Below are 15,110 nucleotides of genomic sequence, written 5' to 3' on the forward strand. Positions count from 1 at the left end.
AAAGAAACGGAGACCCACAGCGCCCACCGCGGCCTGCGAGCCCGCTGCCCACCGCGGCCGGGTCGGGCCTCACAGGGCCCGGCCTCCCTTCCCCTTCACGGGCCGAGCCCGACCCGCGGCCCCCCCCCCCCCCCGCTCCGAACTCCCGCAGGAGAAGCCGTTAACGGGCGGAGAAGGGAAGCGCGTCCCTCCCGGCCCCACAGCGCGGCCCCGGGGCGCGGAGCAACAACACCCCCCCCCCTCCCCCCCCCCCCCCTCACCTGCACATGATCCGCCATTTTGCTCCATTCATGCTCCGCTCCCTCCGCCTCCGCCGGGCCCCGGCACGCGCCCGCCCCCCCCCCACCCCCCCCCCCCTTCACCCCTCCCCGCCCGCCCCTTTTCCCCGCCACCGCGCGCACGCGCGACGGCCCCCGCCGCGCCTGCGCCGCCCGCCGGGCCCCGCCCACGCCCCCCGCCCCGCCCCCCCGTTGCGGCGCGGGTGACGTCACGACGGCGGCGACGCGCTGTGGTGGGTGGGGCGGGCGTTGTTGACACGGTGCTTAAAGGGGACGCGCGCCCTGCGGCTTCCCAGTGCCCCCCAGTGTCTCCAACTGGTACCCTGCGGTTCTGTTCCGCTTCCAGTGCCCCCCGCACCGGTGCTCCCAGCTAGGGACAAGCTTCGTGCCCCAGCAGCCCCTGCACCAGTGCTCCCAGTGCCCCCTCCACCGGTGCTCACGTTATCCTGTAGCTGTGTCACCAGTTCCTTGCACCAGTGCTCCCAGTGCCCCCTGCACCAGTGCTCCCAGTGCCCCCTCCACTGGTGCTCACATTATCCTGTAGCTGTGTCACCAGTTCCTTGCACCAGTGCTCCCAGTGCCCCCTGCACCAGTGCTCCCAGTGCCCCCTGCACCAGTGCTCCCAGTGCCCCCTGCACCGGTGCTCATGTTATCCTGTAGCTGTGTCACCAGTTCCTTGCACCAGTGCTCTCAGTGCCCCCTGCACCAGTGCTCCCAGTGCCCCCTCCACTGGTGCTCACATTATCCTGTAGCTGTGTCACCAGTTCCTTGCACCAGTGCTCCCAGTGCCCCCTGCACCAGTGCTCCCAGTGCCCCCTGCACCGGTGCTCACGTTATCCTGTAGCTGTGTCACCAGTTCCTTGCACCAGTGCTCCCAGTGCCCCCTGCACCAGTGCTCCCAGTGCCCCCTGCACCGGTGCTCACGTTATCCTGTAGCTGTGTCACCAGTTCCTTGCACCAGTGCTCCCAGTGCCCCCTGCACCAGTGCTCCCAGTGCCCCCTGCACCGGTGCTCACGTTATCCTGTAGCTGTGTCACCAGTTCCTTGCACCAGTGCTCCCAGTGCCCCCTCCACCAGTGCTCCCAGTGCCCCCTCCACCGGTGCTCATGTTATCCTGTAGCTGTGTCACCAGTTCCTTGCACCAGTGCTCCCAGTGCCCCCTGCACCAGTGCTCCCAGTGCCCCCTCCACCGGTGCTCACGTTATCCTGTAGCTGTGTCACCAGTTCCTTGCACCAGTGCTCCCGGTTACCCTAGCCAGGGACGAGCTTCATGCCCCAGCAGCCCCTGCACCAGTGCTCCCAGTGCCCCCAGCACCAGTGCTCCCAGTGCCTGGCACCAGTGCTCACAGTGTTGTGCAGCTGTGTCCCCAGTTCCCTACGCCAGTGCTTCCAGTGCCCCCAGTCCCCAGGACCACTGCACCCAGCGCCTGGCACCAGTGCTCACGATGTTGTGCAGTTGTGTCCCTGGTTTCCTGCACCAGTGCTCCCAGTTACCCCAGCTAGGGACAAGCCTTGTGTCTCAGCAGTCCCTGCACCCACTGCTCCTCGTGCTTCTGCTGCCCCCAGTTCCCCACACCAGTGCACCCAGTGCTCCTCGTGCTTCTGGTGCCCCCAGTTCCCCACACCAGTGCACCCAGGGCCTGGCACCAGTGCTCAGTGTTGTGCAGCTGTGTCCCCAGCAGCCCCTGCTCCAGTGCTCCCAGTGCTCCCGCTGCCCCCAGTACCCAGCACCGGTGTTCCTAATGTCCTGCAACCCCATCCCTGCACCCGGTTCCTTGCACCCAGTGGCCTCCAGTTACCCCAGCCTAGCACCAGTGGCCTAGCAGCCCGTGCACCAGTGCCCCCAGTTACCCCAGCCCCTGCACCAGTGCTCCCAGTTCCCCCAGCCCAGCCCCTGCCACCCCCGTGCCCTGGGAACCGAACCCAGGGCATTTCCTGCAGCCCCAAACTTCTTCCCCCCTCCTCCGTGCCATGCCGTCGCCTTCCCCAGCTCGCCCCCTCACCCCCTGCCCAGCTGCATCGCTCACCACCCTTACTGGGAGCATTGGGTCAGGTTGGGATAGCTGGGGGCTGCGTCACCCTTACTGGGAGCACTGGGTCAGGCTGGGATTCCTGGAAGCCATCAGCTGAGCAGAGCTGGGGGTGAGGAGGGTCATTACCCCAACAGGGCAGCCCTCGGAGACCCATTTCACAGATGGGGAAACTGAGGCACAGCCAAGGGGGGGGGGCTGCCTGGTGCCTGGCCACGCCGCAGGCCGGGCCGGGCGTACGGCGGGCTCTGCCCTTTATGGTAAAGCTCACAGACGCAGGAAACCGAAGCGTAGGAAACAGAAAAGACCGCACGTCACATGCTGAGACGCCACGATCCGGTGTGACTGCAGCTCTGCGGCTGGGACGGGGACCCTCCCCCCCCCCCCCCCCCCCCCCCCTCAACCGGGAGCTGGGGGACAACGGGGGGGACGGTGGCGGAGGAGCAGTGGCGGAGGATGATGCTGGTGGCTGGAGGATGGAGGAGGCGGTGGTGAAGCAGGGCGTGCTTCACCTCCAGCTGCAGCAGACCTTCGGGAAGGTGAGAAGGTGGCGGGGGGGGGGGGCTGCTCGGTGCCGGGGGGCAGATGGGGATATATGGGGGTACAGGGGGGGGGTGGGGGGGGGGGTGCATCCGAAGGGAACGGGATGCTCCTACCCGTTGACTCCCCAACCATCCTTCGGCTCTCCACCAGCACATCGGGGTGGTGGGGATGGGCGAGGGGATGGAAGGTGCTGGGGACACATTGCAAAGAGAAGCCCCCTCCCCCCAAAATCTTGTTGAACCCCTCGCTCCGGGGGGGAAGGCTGTGCAAAACGGGCCAGAGCCCCGGCCCGAATGGATGCCACCCCCAACGCCTCGTGGCTCCGGCGGCTGGTAATGGCGGGGGTTTAGCAATGACTCCTGCTCTTGTGCAAGAAGGGGAAGGAGACGCCCGGGGGGCCCGGGCTCCGCACCCCGGGGAAGGAGGCAGCACCCTCGTGCCCCGTGGCCACCCACTGCAGGGGCTCAAAATGGCACAGGCAGGGCGGCAGGCCCCCACGCTGCCTGCGATGGTGGTGGAGGACGGGGCACAGGTCACCCCCGTCGCAGGTCCCAGAAACTCGTCCCAGCAAAAAAAAAAAAAAAAAAAAAAAAAAGGTGCTACACGTTTCAGCAAAACCCACCAGGCCCCACAGGTCCCCGGTGCAGGGAGCTGCCGGGGAGGATGCTCTGATTCGGGTGCAAGACTTCCCCTCCCGCCGCTTCCCCTCTGCTGTCCCCTCCCACGCGCGGCGCGCCGGGAACTGCTGCCTCCTCGGAGGGCGAGTCGGGAATCGCTTCGGAAGTTGGTGTTTTCAGGGAAGACGGAGCAAACGAGGAGCTGAAAGTCCTTCAGCACGTTGTCAGCAAGGGTGTTGGGGGGTAGGTGTGGGATGGATCCCGCTGCCGGTGGCTTTCCCGGCTAGAAAGCCTTGCAGGCTGCTGGTTGTGTGTCAGGGATGCTTTTCCCCATGCTGCCCAGTTTATCTCACCCACCGCTTCGGCCAGCCCACACGGGAAGGGTGCGAGACCCTGCCTGGATCCTAGAGGGGTTTGCACCCATGTCCTGCCCCGGATTTGAGCATGATCCCAAGGGAATGAAAACTGGAAGGGTGAAAGCGGAGCTGGCCCGTGCTGGGCTTTCACTCCTCCCGATGCTTCTCCCCCTGGCAGAAATGGAGGAAGTTCTGGGGTGTCTTGTACCGGGAAAGCTCCTGCTCCACCGCCCGCCTGGAGCTTTTCGAGGGCTCGGCGCCGCCGGCCGCCGAGAAGCTGCGGAAAGGCGAAGGCAGCAAGCGGCTGGTCAAGCTGAGCGACTGCGTGCACGTAGCGGAGGCGAGTGGCGATGCCGGCTGCCCCAAGGACACCGTCCCCTTCCTGCTGGAGACCACCGACAAGCGGTACCTCCTGGCCGCTGACGGCACCGAGGTGGCCGACTGGATCCAGAAGCTGTGTGAGCTGGCCTTCCCGGTACGTACTGGTCAGGGGTAACCGAGGTGGGGGGTACAGCAGGGTCTGCGCAAGGGGAATCCCGGGGGTTTGCTGCGATGGGGTGGGATGGGGGGGGATGCTGTGCTCTGCCCCTGCTCACCCGCTGCTCTTTCCCGGGCAGAGGAGGAGGGAGGAGCAGGCTGCAGGCAAGGATGGCCGGCAGAACTCACTGGGCACTGACGGTGAGTTCTCCATGGAGGAAAACTCCCTCTACAGCTCCCGGGACAAAGGTAGGCACCGGGTGGTGGTGGTGGTGGGGGGGGCGGTGGGGAAGATGCAATGGAGCTGGGTTTGCTTGCGCAAGAGCCTGCGCATGTCCCGCAGCATCTCATCACTCCCCCTTCCTGAGGCATCTCGGCTGTTTTCGCGCCAGGGAGCCGTCCCCACGGCAGCTACGTGTGGGTGGCGTGGTGGAAAGTCTCCTGAAATAGCCTCTTCCTGCTCTGTGGTTTGGCAGGGCTGAGTTTTGCTGCGTTATCGGGCTGCTCCTGTGCGGCCGGAGCCCTCAAGCCCTTATCGGCCGGACGCCGCTTCCCCCCTGCCCCAGCTGCAGGGGGGTCACGAGCCCCACGGCACCTCTCTGGGGTGGGAGGCGCAGCTCTGCCCTTGCAGCGAGGAGCTCTGCTCCTTGCAGGTGTTAAATGTCGCTCTTCTCCATCCCCAGCCGGCTTGGAGCAGACGTTCGAGGTGACGGTGAGGGCCACCGAGTCCTCCGAGCGCTGCCGGCTCTGGGGCCGGTGCATCCTGCGAGCTGGAGAGGAGGCGCTGGAGCTGCGGGATTTCCAGTCCTTGGAGATCCTCTACAGCTGGCCTTACCGCTTCCTGCGGCGCTTCGGGCGTGACAAGGTGAGGGGGGGGGGGGTCCAGGAGGGGTGGGCTGGTGGTGGGCTGCAGCATGGGGACCTGATCCTGTCCCTCCCCAGGTGACCTTCTCCTTTGAGGCTGGCCGGCGCTGCGCATCCGGAGAAGGCAACTTTGAGTTTGAGACCAGGCAAGGCAACGAGATCTTCCAGGTGATCGAGTCGGCCATCAACCTGCATCGTGGCCGTGGGGGCCGAGGAGCCGCGACGAGGTGGCCCCGGGGACGATGTCTCCCGGCCACTCGGCCATGCCAAGATGCCCAGCTGGGCGCAGGGGCAGGAGGAGCCCGGTGGCACCAAGGGCCCCTCGCTGGAGCCCACCTGGGAGGGGAAGGTGCCGAAAGCTAAGCTGGTGATGCCCCCCAGCAGCAGCCCCGGCACTGGGGAGCCGTTGGGTGCCTTCCTGCCCTCCCACGGTGCCGAATGCCCCTATACCGAGCCCTGCAACTCCCTTCGCTGGGGGAACCCCCCCGTGACGGAGAAGGGCCGGAGGCAGAATGCTCCGGCCAAAGCGGCCACCGACTCCGAGTACGCCATCCCCTTCGACACCATCGCCAAGACCTTCGTGGCTCGCAAGTTCAGCAACCTGGCCCATTGCCCCAAGGAGGTCCCCGACCCCTTCTACGACAGCATCAAGGAGGTAGGGGGGCAAGTGGGCAAGCAGTCCCCGCCGCCCCCTGCCGCCACCAAGCCCGACCACATCTACGACGAGCCCGAGGGTCTGTCCACCCACACTGTCTACGACGAGCCCGAGGAGGTGAAGGGGGAGGCGTGGAGGCTGCAGGCGGCCCCGGAGGACCCCTCCGGGCACGAGTACCCCTACAACCCGCAGCGGGATGACTATGCGGTCCCCAAGAGACCCGTCCCTCTCCGGCAGCCCTTCCTGCTGCAGGGCAAGGAGTGGCTGGGGGACACCGAGTATGACAATGTGGCCCTCAAGTTCGCAAAGAGGAGGAACCTGCAGTGAGCACGATGGGGAAGGAGAGGAGGAGAGGACCTCCCCCCCCCCCCCCCCCCCCCCAACCTTCCCATCCCGCAGCTCCCCGCTACTCCCCAGCCCGGCAGAGCTGAGACCCCCCGCAGCTCAGCGCACCCATGGCTGAGCATCCCCCACCCCTCTCCCCTTCCCGGAGCGGCGGGGCACATCTGGCCAGCTTTGTGGAGCACATCTGGCCAGCTGCGAGACCGACAGCCGGGATGTGCCCGCTGGAGGGCACTGTCCGCCCGCCGTACGGGCAGGGCAGGGGGACACCCCCACAAACACACACACCCCCACACCCCCCCGCAGCCTCTCCACTTGCACCCCGCGGCTTCGGGGCCAGCGCCGTGCACCCCGCTCCTCCGGACCGGACCCCAAACCCCCAGCCCCTCTCACCCAGGAGAAGCTCAGGACCCCCTGCTCTGCGTGCTGCGGCCCCCCCCCCCCCCGGCACACCCCCAGGGATGCACAGCCCATTGCACGAACACAGCTGGCTGATGCACACCCCCAGGGATGTGCACCCCCTACCATGAATACAGCCGGACGATGCGCACCCCCAGGGACGCACAGCCCACCCCTCGCAGCACAGCTCATGCAGCAAACACACCCCTCCTGCACCTCTCTTCACCCCCCCCCCCCCCCCCCAGCCCCTGCCCAGGCACCCGGGGGGCCGTGGCCGTGGCCGGGCACCGTGCCTGGCCGAAGGTCACACCACATCCTCGCTCAGCAAGGACAGTGGCATAAATTTCTACAGTCTCAGCCACGTTTTTATTTTTAATTCTTTTTTTTTTTTTTTTTTTTAATAAAACCACTCTCTAGCTCCTCTGAATTATAGATGAAATACTCAGCTTTATTGTCATGGTGATTTTAGTGGCTGGATCCTCTTCTCCCAGTACAGTGAGACCAGTACACGGCCTGGCACAGCCTGACTTGCTCTGGGTCAGCCCTCTCCTCCTCCTCCTCCTCCTCTTCCTCCTCCCGGCCACCTCCAGCCCTGCACAGCCCTTGTTAGGGGACATCCAGCCCCTCAGCCGGGCATGGTGAGAGGCACCGGCCCCAATCCCCCATCGGCTGATGGTCCCCCAGCACAGACTGGTCTCCGTTGGTGCCCATCACCCTGCCCAGGCCATCCCCGGTGCACACCAGCTCCATCACTGCGACGGAGGGACCCTGGGAGCCGCTGCTGGCCCCCCACCACCCCAGCAGGTCTTCCACCAAAGGCAAAGAAAAAGCATGAATTATTTATAATCTCTTTCAATCAAATAAATGCTTAGGTGCTTGAGTTAATTTCCTGGATCCTGAAAATCCAAAGTGCAGACTTTTAATAAGGCAAATTAAGTGCTTTAGAGATTACACTGATTAAAGCTCCATATCAGTCAATCTATCTATCACACGCTGAATTGAAGGGGCCGGGAAACAAACAGGTCCCCAGCAGCTGCACCCCCCCCCCCCCGTGAAGGCAGCCTGCCCTGGCCGGGATCACGCAGGGCACAGGGATGCTCCCTGGGTAGAAACACCTAAAATTGGTCAAAAAAGAAAAAAAAAAAAAAAAAAAAAAAAAAAAAAGAGAGAAAAATCAAATCTCTAGCAGGTTTTTCCAGTGAGGGAACATCAGACCAAGAAAGAGCACGGAGCAAGGTTCCCAGCTCCGGAGCCCGGGCAAACTGGGAATGGCCAGGAGCATCCCACAGCACCGCTGGCTTGGTGAGCTGGAGCGATGGGGACTCCTGACAGCACAGTGCCATTCACTAGGAATCAATTGCTTAAGCGTGTGTTATTATTAATTAGTGCTCATTATGGTGGTTATTTATTATTAATCGGTGTTAACACAGTCCTCTCTCCCCACCGCCCTCCAGCCCGGCTCGCCGCTGCAATTCCTGCTCCTTCCAGCTGCCTCCACCACTATTTTTCTTCATTAACCGAAGAAATGGAAACACCTTCCGGACTTCACTTAAAGATCCTACGGGTCTAATGAGATTTGTACTGGGCCAGGCAGGCTAAGGAGGGAGTCGCTGTGAATGGCACTAATCAAATTTCACAGCGACAGCAGCACGGGCCGGGCGAAGCATCGGGGGTTTTGCTGCTGGAATAAATTCCTTGCAGCATCCCCTGCCTGCCCTGTCTGCGTGGACGGGGCTTTAGGGTGGAAAAGGGGACCTGTCCTGGAATATCAAGTCCAGGTAAGGAGGATGGAAAGGCAGGAAAAGCTTTGGAAAACAAAATCGATGCCAGAGAAGGGGGGAAGAGATTACAGCGCAAAGCCCCAGACAAATGGAGAGCTCTTTAATCTGATTAGGGAGTTATTGTCATTATTGTATTATGCTGATTATAAATCATTTAGGAACACAGCTAATCAAAACAGAGATTTGTTCAGAGCTTTAAGGGTCGCTACCTCCAGCAAACGCCCCTACCCCTCTCCCCTGCTTCCCTCCAGGAGCCGAGGCAGAGCTGCACCCCGCGGCGAGGGGCTCGGATCTGGGATGCAGCCCCTGCAGAGAAAGCAGGGAGCATCCCAGGGGAAGGCTGGGCTGGCAAGATTTGGAGGGGCAGAGCGAGGAAAGAGGGGTACAGGCATCTCCGGGATGGAGAGGATGGAGAAACCAAGAAGGAGCGAGCTCATCAAGTGACCGGAGTGGGGATGCTGCCCATGGCCAGGAGATGATGCTCCCGGAGCCGGGGCGTAGCGGGAGAATTTTTCCCCCCTCCTCTGTGCAGCTTGTCAAGGCAGCTCCTGGTTTCATTACTGTCTCCTCGGATTAGAGATGTACTCATTTCGCCGTGCGCTCGCCGCTCGGCGGCCGAATCCCAGGCGCCACGGTGCAGCTGCAAACTGCATTAGTGTCTCGACAAGGAGGCCCCTAATACTATTAGGAGAGAGGCATTATAGGTGCTAAATGACAAGTCCCTAATCAGCCCCGGGATTTATGTCAATCACGTTCCCTGCGCAGGGCGGAGCAAGGCCCTTCATTCAGAAAAATTACTTAATTGGGAGGGTCTGGATTTTCTTCGTCTGTCTTGTTTCTGGAGCTGCGGGGCTCCCGGTTGCCTTCTCGGGATGGGGAATTAATGAAGCTGACGACAAGGTGCAGGACAAGGAGCAGGGATGTGGTGACTGTGGCCACGGGTTGGAGCTGTGGCCAACTCCTAACTCCATCCAGCCTGCTTTTTCTTTCTTTTTTCACTCGAGAAGTGTGGGACTAGTCGTTGCTGGGATTTTGCCGGGATTGCATCAGTCCAGACTCTGCTGAGGACTGTACAGGAAAATAGGTGGGAAGAAGGAGGCTGTTTTCCCATTTTCCCACCCCTGCATGGGTGCCCTTAAAGACCTGGGCTGCCTTCCTGCCCTTGGCTTCAGCAAAATTAATTGGCAATTACCAGAAGTCCATAAAGCCCAGCCTTTCTTGGGGAAGGAAGCTGTAAAAGCCGTGTGTCCGCAGCCGTATTTCCTTCACTCTGCATTGATCCCGTGGCCTCTGCTGGCCACGGCTCAGCTGCGGGGTGATGTGCTTGGCCCCTGCAGACCCACCCGCATCGATCCCGGGGACCTCGGCCAGCCCGCACCCCCTTGCAGCCAGGAGCATTGCTGGCCCCCTGCTAGCTCTGGGTGCAAATTCCCAGGCTGGTGCCCGGGAGTCGCTTGTCCTCCTTTTCCTTCCCAGCCATCTGGCAATATTTATAATGATGGCTGCTGTGGGAAGAAAAGAAGAAAAAAAAAAAATATATAGCTGCAAGGGGCACATCACAGCATCAGCAATCCTCCTGGCACCAAAACGCCCCAGGACAGGGCACTGAGGGATGCTGGGCTGGTTTGGGGAGCATCCTTCTGCGGGATGGAGGGGTGCTGGATGGCACGGCTGGCCTCTCCGACCGGGATGCGCTGAGGCCAGCGTGATGCTCCATGAGATTGGAGAGGCTTGATGCTCTGGGAAGAGAGTGCACGCGAAGCCTGGATCAAAGGAGCAGCCAAATTTGCTGCTTGGTCCTGGAGGAGATGAGGAGGGCTGGTAGCCAAGGGTGTGGAAAGGCAATTGCCTTCTGGAAAGGCAATTTGCTGCTGGTTTTGGTCCAGGGGGTCACTGTTCTTACGGGAGGGCGATCTCCGCAGTGCTGGAGGTCTCGTTGGGCTGTGGAGGGCAGTGGGAGCAGGGGGAAGGGGTCTCACACCCCAGCGTGAGCCCCCAAATCCTTCCACGTCATTTTTCAGTGCTGAGTATGTGACCAAAGCTAAAACTCCAATCAGCTGTATTACAGCAGCGCCGCGTGGAGCCCGGGAGAACATTTTACCGCTCTGGATATCGCATACTACTCCTACACTTTTATTACAGGAATCCCATTAAAGGTATCAGCTGGACCCTAATGTCAGCGAAGGGGGGGGATATGGCCAGAGCCCTAATTTCAGAGTCCTGCCGGTTGCTGCTGCGGCTCTGCTTGCTCACCCCCCTGCAGCCACAGAGCCATCACAGGGCAGGTTGCATTTAAAAGCCTAGACTGAATCCGGAGATTTTTAAAAGCCCTCAGCTCCCGTATGTCTCTGGTGCAGCGGATGTGTTTAGTACATTCCCTTTGCCTTAATACGCACTGTTTGAACAAAAATAATGCTCTGTATGTTTTACAGAGCTCCTCCGCACGCAGATTTTGTCAGGACTGCAATATAAATATATCCACCAGCCTCCCAACACCCACCTGCCCAGACTGATGCTTAAGCAAGAAAATGTAAAAATACACCTTCCACGCTAATCTGTTGCTGATGGCAACAATTAAGAGGCAAACGAGGCTGCTAAAACCTGCCCTTCCCCAGCCGGGTCGGTGCCCAGAAAGGGTCAGCTCCCTCTGCGGTTTGCTGAGGGGACCCCGGGGGTCCCCGAGCAGCCCCGGTGCTTGTGCGTTACCATCACCGTGGCACAGGGCACGTGTAGCTGGTTATTAAAAGCCATTACCCGGCCGGTGTCACGCTGTCCCCTGCAGAACAGCCGCCTTTCCCGGGGACTCATCTCATTAGAAAAGGAGCCAGGAAGCGGCTGAATTTCCACCCTGCTGCTCTCAGTTATCTCTGCGAAAGGGGAGCCAATTACCAGCAGCTGGTGAGAGCCTTAAATTATTATTAATTTCAAACAAAGCATATGCTTTGTGTTAACAATCCTCCGTGGTGTGGCAGAAGGGCCAATACCATCCAGATGGCTCAACGTGCGGTGGGAATGATTAATGCACGGCTCCGCCGCCTCGCCGGGAGGTGTGCGGGGACGGAGGGCAGGGGCCGGGCCTGGGTGCCCACCGTGCCCAGCACGGGGTGAGCGGGCAGCGGGACCCCACCACGGGGTCACCAGCACCAGCCATCATCGCTCAGAATCAAAGCAAACCCCTGTGCGCTTGAGCTCGTGTTCCTCCCTGTGTCCCTGCACGCCGGGCAAGGGAGCAGGGAGGCTGGCGGCCCGGCAGCAAGCTCCCGCAGAGATGAAATATGTATATTAAGGAAGTAAAAGCACACTAATAGTTGTACTTTAAGGGATGTTTGGTTCCCAGCCTGGCGAGAGACCTGCTGTCCCGGCAGACGGAGGCGAGGCAGCTCCTACTGCTCATCCAGCGGGATGCTGAAGGCTGGTGCTCTCCCTGCCCGCTCTCAGCTTCCCGCAAGCAGGCTCTCTCGCTGGATTTACGTTGGAGTAGAAGATGAATCATTTTCTTTCCTATCCCAGGCCTGGCCTGCATGTGGAAACGGACGGGAAGGCATTTTCCAGCTTGGCTAGAGGGTTTGCAAAGACCGGAGCCGTCTGCGAGCACTTTGGCACCCAGGACTGCAGAGCGCGGGAGCACGTTAAGCGCCGCTTTGCTCCCTTAACTTGCCGTGGGAAATCACACTGATGGGTGTTAACGAGGAGGTCAGAGCCGTGTTTCCTCTTTAAAATGCAGAAATATCATCTGAAATAGCTCGTTGCCTTTGCACGGAGCTGCTGCTTGACTCTGCGGGAGAACATGGACAGGAGCGGATATTCAGGGAAGAAAAAAAAAAAGGTCTGTTCACAGCAACGGGGATTTATTGGGACCCAGATGCTCCCCAAAGGGGTTTCTCCTTTGGGTCTGTCTGGCGTCAGCTTCCCGCGAGACCCTGGTCCTTGGGAAGAGCTGGTTTGCCAAGCTGTTCCCAGGGGTCCCCCTGCATCACGTTCTTCTCCACCCATTGGTGAGATCAACAGATCAAGGTCCTTGGAGGGCTCCGGATGCTGGATTAACACAATCCCAAATCCCCCAGCATGGAGCATCTCCTGCCTGAGGATGGATAACAAGAGATCACACTCAGCCTCCAAGTCCCCTACCCAGGGGGGACCCACCGAGCCTTTGCCCTGGCCGGGGGGGTGCCAGGGTCAGCCCCCAGGGACCCTGGGAAGGGGGGTGCCAGGAGCAGCAGAGCGTCTTTAAATCCCACGACTGGAATCGGGAGCAAAGCATCTCCAGGGGAGAGGGGTAAAAATAGCTGCTGCTCTGTGTCAGCGACAGGAACGCAGGAGGTGGAGCAGCCGGGGGTTTTATCGAGGGCAGGCTGCGAACGCTCAGTTATAAATAGGAGTAATTATTCGAGTGGGGGCATGGCACTTAATGAGGGGTTGGGCTGGTACCAGCACTGTAATTGCATATTGCTTCCCAGCACGGGGTGGAGGAGCGATTTGTACCGTGGCCCAAAGCCTTACGGGAGCAAAGGAGCCCTGAGAAGGAGGGGGGTGCCAGCGCTGCGTGGTCCCGGGGACACGGCGGTGCCCGGGAGGGCAGGAGCATCGTGGGGAGGAGGGCTGCTTCGTGCCGGGGCGGAGGTGGCAGCCGGGGAAGGAGAAACACTCACATCTTAATTACACTCCCTGTCAGCAGAGCTGATACCTGGTGACTGAGTAATTGTGTCCAGAAGCTGCGGGCACCGGTTAATTTTAATTAAAACCTGTGGCCATGGCTGCCTGAGCGTTGGGCATGGGCAAGGGCTCTGCCACGGAGGATTTTCACCCGACAAAATCCGGGTCTTGTACCCGCCGTGCCCTTCGCACCCCTCCTGCTGCAGCCTGGAGATGGCCAAGACCTGGGGGTTCCCCCCCTCACCCCTCAGGGCTGCTCCAACGAGGAGGGTGAGGGATGGAGAGAGGAGGAAGGAGCAAGAACAGAAATAAAGCACCAGGAGGGAGAAGAGAGCTTGGGAGGAGGCAGCATGTGGGGCTGGTGCCTATAGGGATGGCAGGCAAGAGGGGCAGATCCGTGGGGCAGGATGGGGCAGCCCTGGCTGCCTCCCAGCATCGCACCAGCAAAGCCGCTCCACCTCGGTGTGTAACGGGAATGACCTGCCTTTGTTGCAGGCACATAAAATATACATTTGAGTGATAATGGGGCGAGAAGCAACCAAGCAGAGCCTTGAAGATATATTGGTGCATTAAAAGGCAGCAGAAGCTGTTGCAGCTGGTTAAGGGATGGCAGTAGCGGGGTTCTTTCCCCGGCAGTGGGGTTCCCTGCCCACGGGAGAGGGGTCCTGGGAGGCAGCGGGGATGCTCAGAGTGGGCAGAGGCTGAGGGGTCTGGGGCTCTCTGCTCCTCGTTCCATCACAGAGCTGGGCTAAGCATGGAGGAAATTCATTGCATCACATTTCCAAGGCATAGAGCCCCAAGATCCCTGAGCCCTGGGGGGCACGGGAAAGGGAGGGCACGGGGCAGGACGAGCCACAGTGCAGGCAGAGCTAATGGCAGCTCCCATTCCTGCTGACCCAGCTGGGGACTTTGATTCACGGCCCTATCGATAACGTGTATTTATGCATAAGTAATAATGGAGGCGAAGCAAAGCTGTCCTCTCCGCCAGCGCACGGCGGGATTTATGGAGTGCAGCCGGCTCGCCTGACCTTTCGGGCTCTCCAGCACGTCCCGCAGGGCTCAGCAGTGACCTCTCCCCAGCCCTGGCACACGGCTGTGCCCAGGATGGTGCCACGCAGGGCACGTCCCCATACCCACCATCGTGGGGAGATGGGGAGCCCGGCAGCACCAGCTTTATCTTTGCTGAGCAGCAGCAGATTTGCTCAGGAGAGAGCCGGCGTGGCGTTGAGTCTGTGCAACAGCCTTGAGAGTAATTGAGTTTAAAAGTAAATCACTGAGTCACAGATTCACTTTTCCACCAGTTCTGTGCTCGTGAGCACCCCAGACTCCCTTCTGCTTCGAATTAGCCTGGCTCTCCTGGCCCTGCTGCCAATATAATCCGTTTTCTCTGCTGCTCACTGAGACCACGTCCTTGTCCCAATCCCTGAACACTCACCGGGCTGCAGAGCCCAGCGATGTGTAGGGCCTGATCCTGTTACCTGATCTGGCTGTTACCAGCGCACAGACCCACTGCCCTTTTGCTTCTCTCCCCCAGCAGCACCGCACTAAAGGGAAAATGTGAAATAGCGTGACTGAGGCTTCGAATAACCCGTGGGGAGAGCCCCTCTTGCTCCTTGGCAGAGGAGTGCCCAGGAGCTGAGTTACCGAGTTGTGAAACGCTGATCCCATTTACGCCAGGACTCTTCTGCACCGTGCAGTCTTGCGCCGGGCACGAGATGCTGCCTCCTGCCCCAAAACCCTCACCCCCCCACCTCTGTGGAGTCAGGGCGCAGGCGTTTGGCATCGCGGGGCAGAAACGACGCGCAGCAAGGCCAACACCCCCCTTTTCCCCTTTCAGACCCATCACCCAGGACTTGATTGCCTTCTCCCCCCCCCCACCCGTAAGTGCAGCATCACCCCTGCTCACCCTGTATATGCTGTAACCTACGGCACATTATTGCAGCCATCATCTCTTTACCATCCCCTAAAGCCCTGTTAGCCGCCAGCTCCGGGTTCTTCCTCCTCCACTTTATGACCTTTGCTCCTCTGGGCTCACTGCTCCCCCAGTTTCCTCTCATCAGCGACTTTCAGGGTTGCTTCACTCTCTGCCTCCTGGGTTATTGATCCCTAATTCCA

General features: G+C 60.7%; 2 protein-coding genes across 2 annotated transcripts in view; one reads left to right on the forward strand and one right to left on the reverse strand.

The window, feature by feature from the left end:
* Positions 1 to 346, reverse strand: part of XPO7 (exportin 7) — a 49,037-nt gene extending 48,691 nt beyond the window's left edge. Inside the window, exon 1 of the mRNA XM_032998325.2 lies at positions 261 to 346. Within this exon, the coding sequence (XP_032854216.2) occupies positions 261 to 278 (18 nt within the window). The 5' untranslated portion in view covers positions 279 to 346. The remainder of the gene's footprint in view (positions 1 to 260) is intronic.
* A 2,279-nt stretch (positions 347 to 2,625) lies between these two features.
* Positions 2,626 to 7,446, forward strand: DOK2 (docking protein 2). Its single transcript, XM_042801606.1, is given in 6 exon segments — positions 2,626 to 2,847; positions 4,003 to 4,299; positions 4,442 to 4,550; positions 4,985 to 5,166; positions 5,244 to 5,351; positions 5,353 to 7,446. Coding segments are annotated over 6 exon segments (1,554 nt in total). The 5' UTR covers positions 2,626 to 2,784; the 3' UTR covers positions 6,148 to 7,446.
* The last annotated feature ends 7,664 nt before the right edge of the window (positions 7,447 to 15,110 follow it).

The sequence above is a fragment of the Tyto alba genome, unplaced genomic scaffold (genome assembly GCF_018691265.1).
Source record: "Tyto alba isolate M040663 unplaced genomic scaffold, T.alba_DEE_v4.0 Super-Scaffold_34, whole genome shotgun sequence".
Lineage (NCBI taxonomy): Eukaryota > Metazoa > Chordata > Aves > Strigiformes > Tytonidae > Tyto > Tyto alba.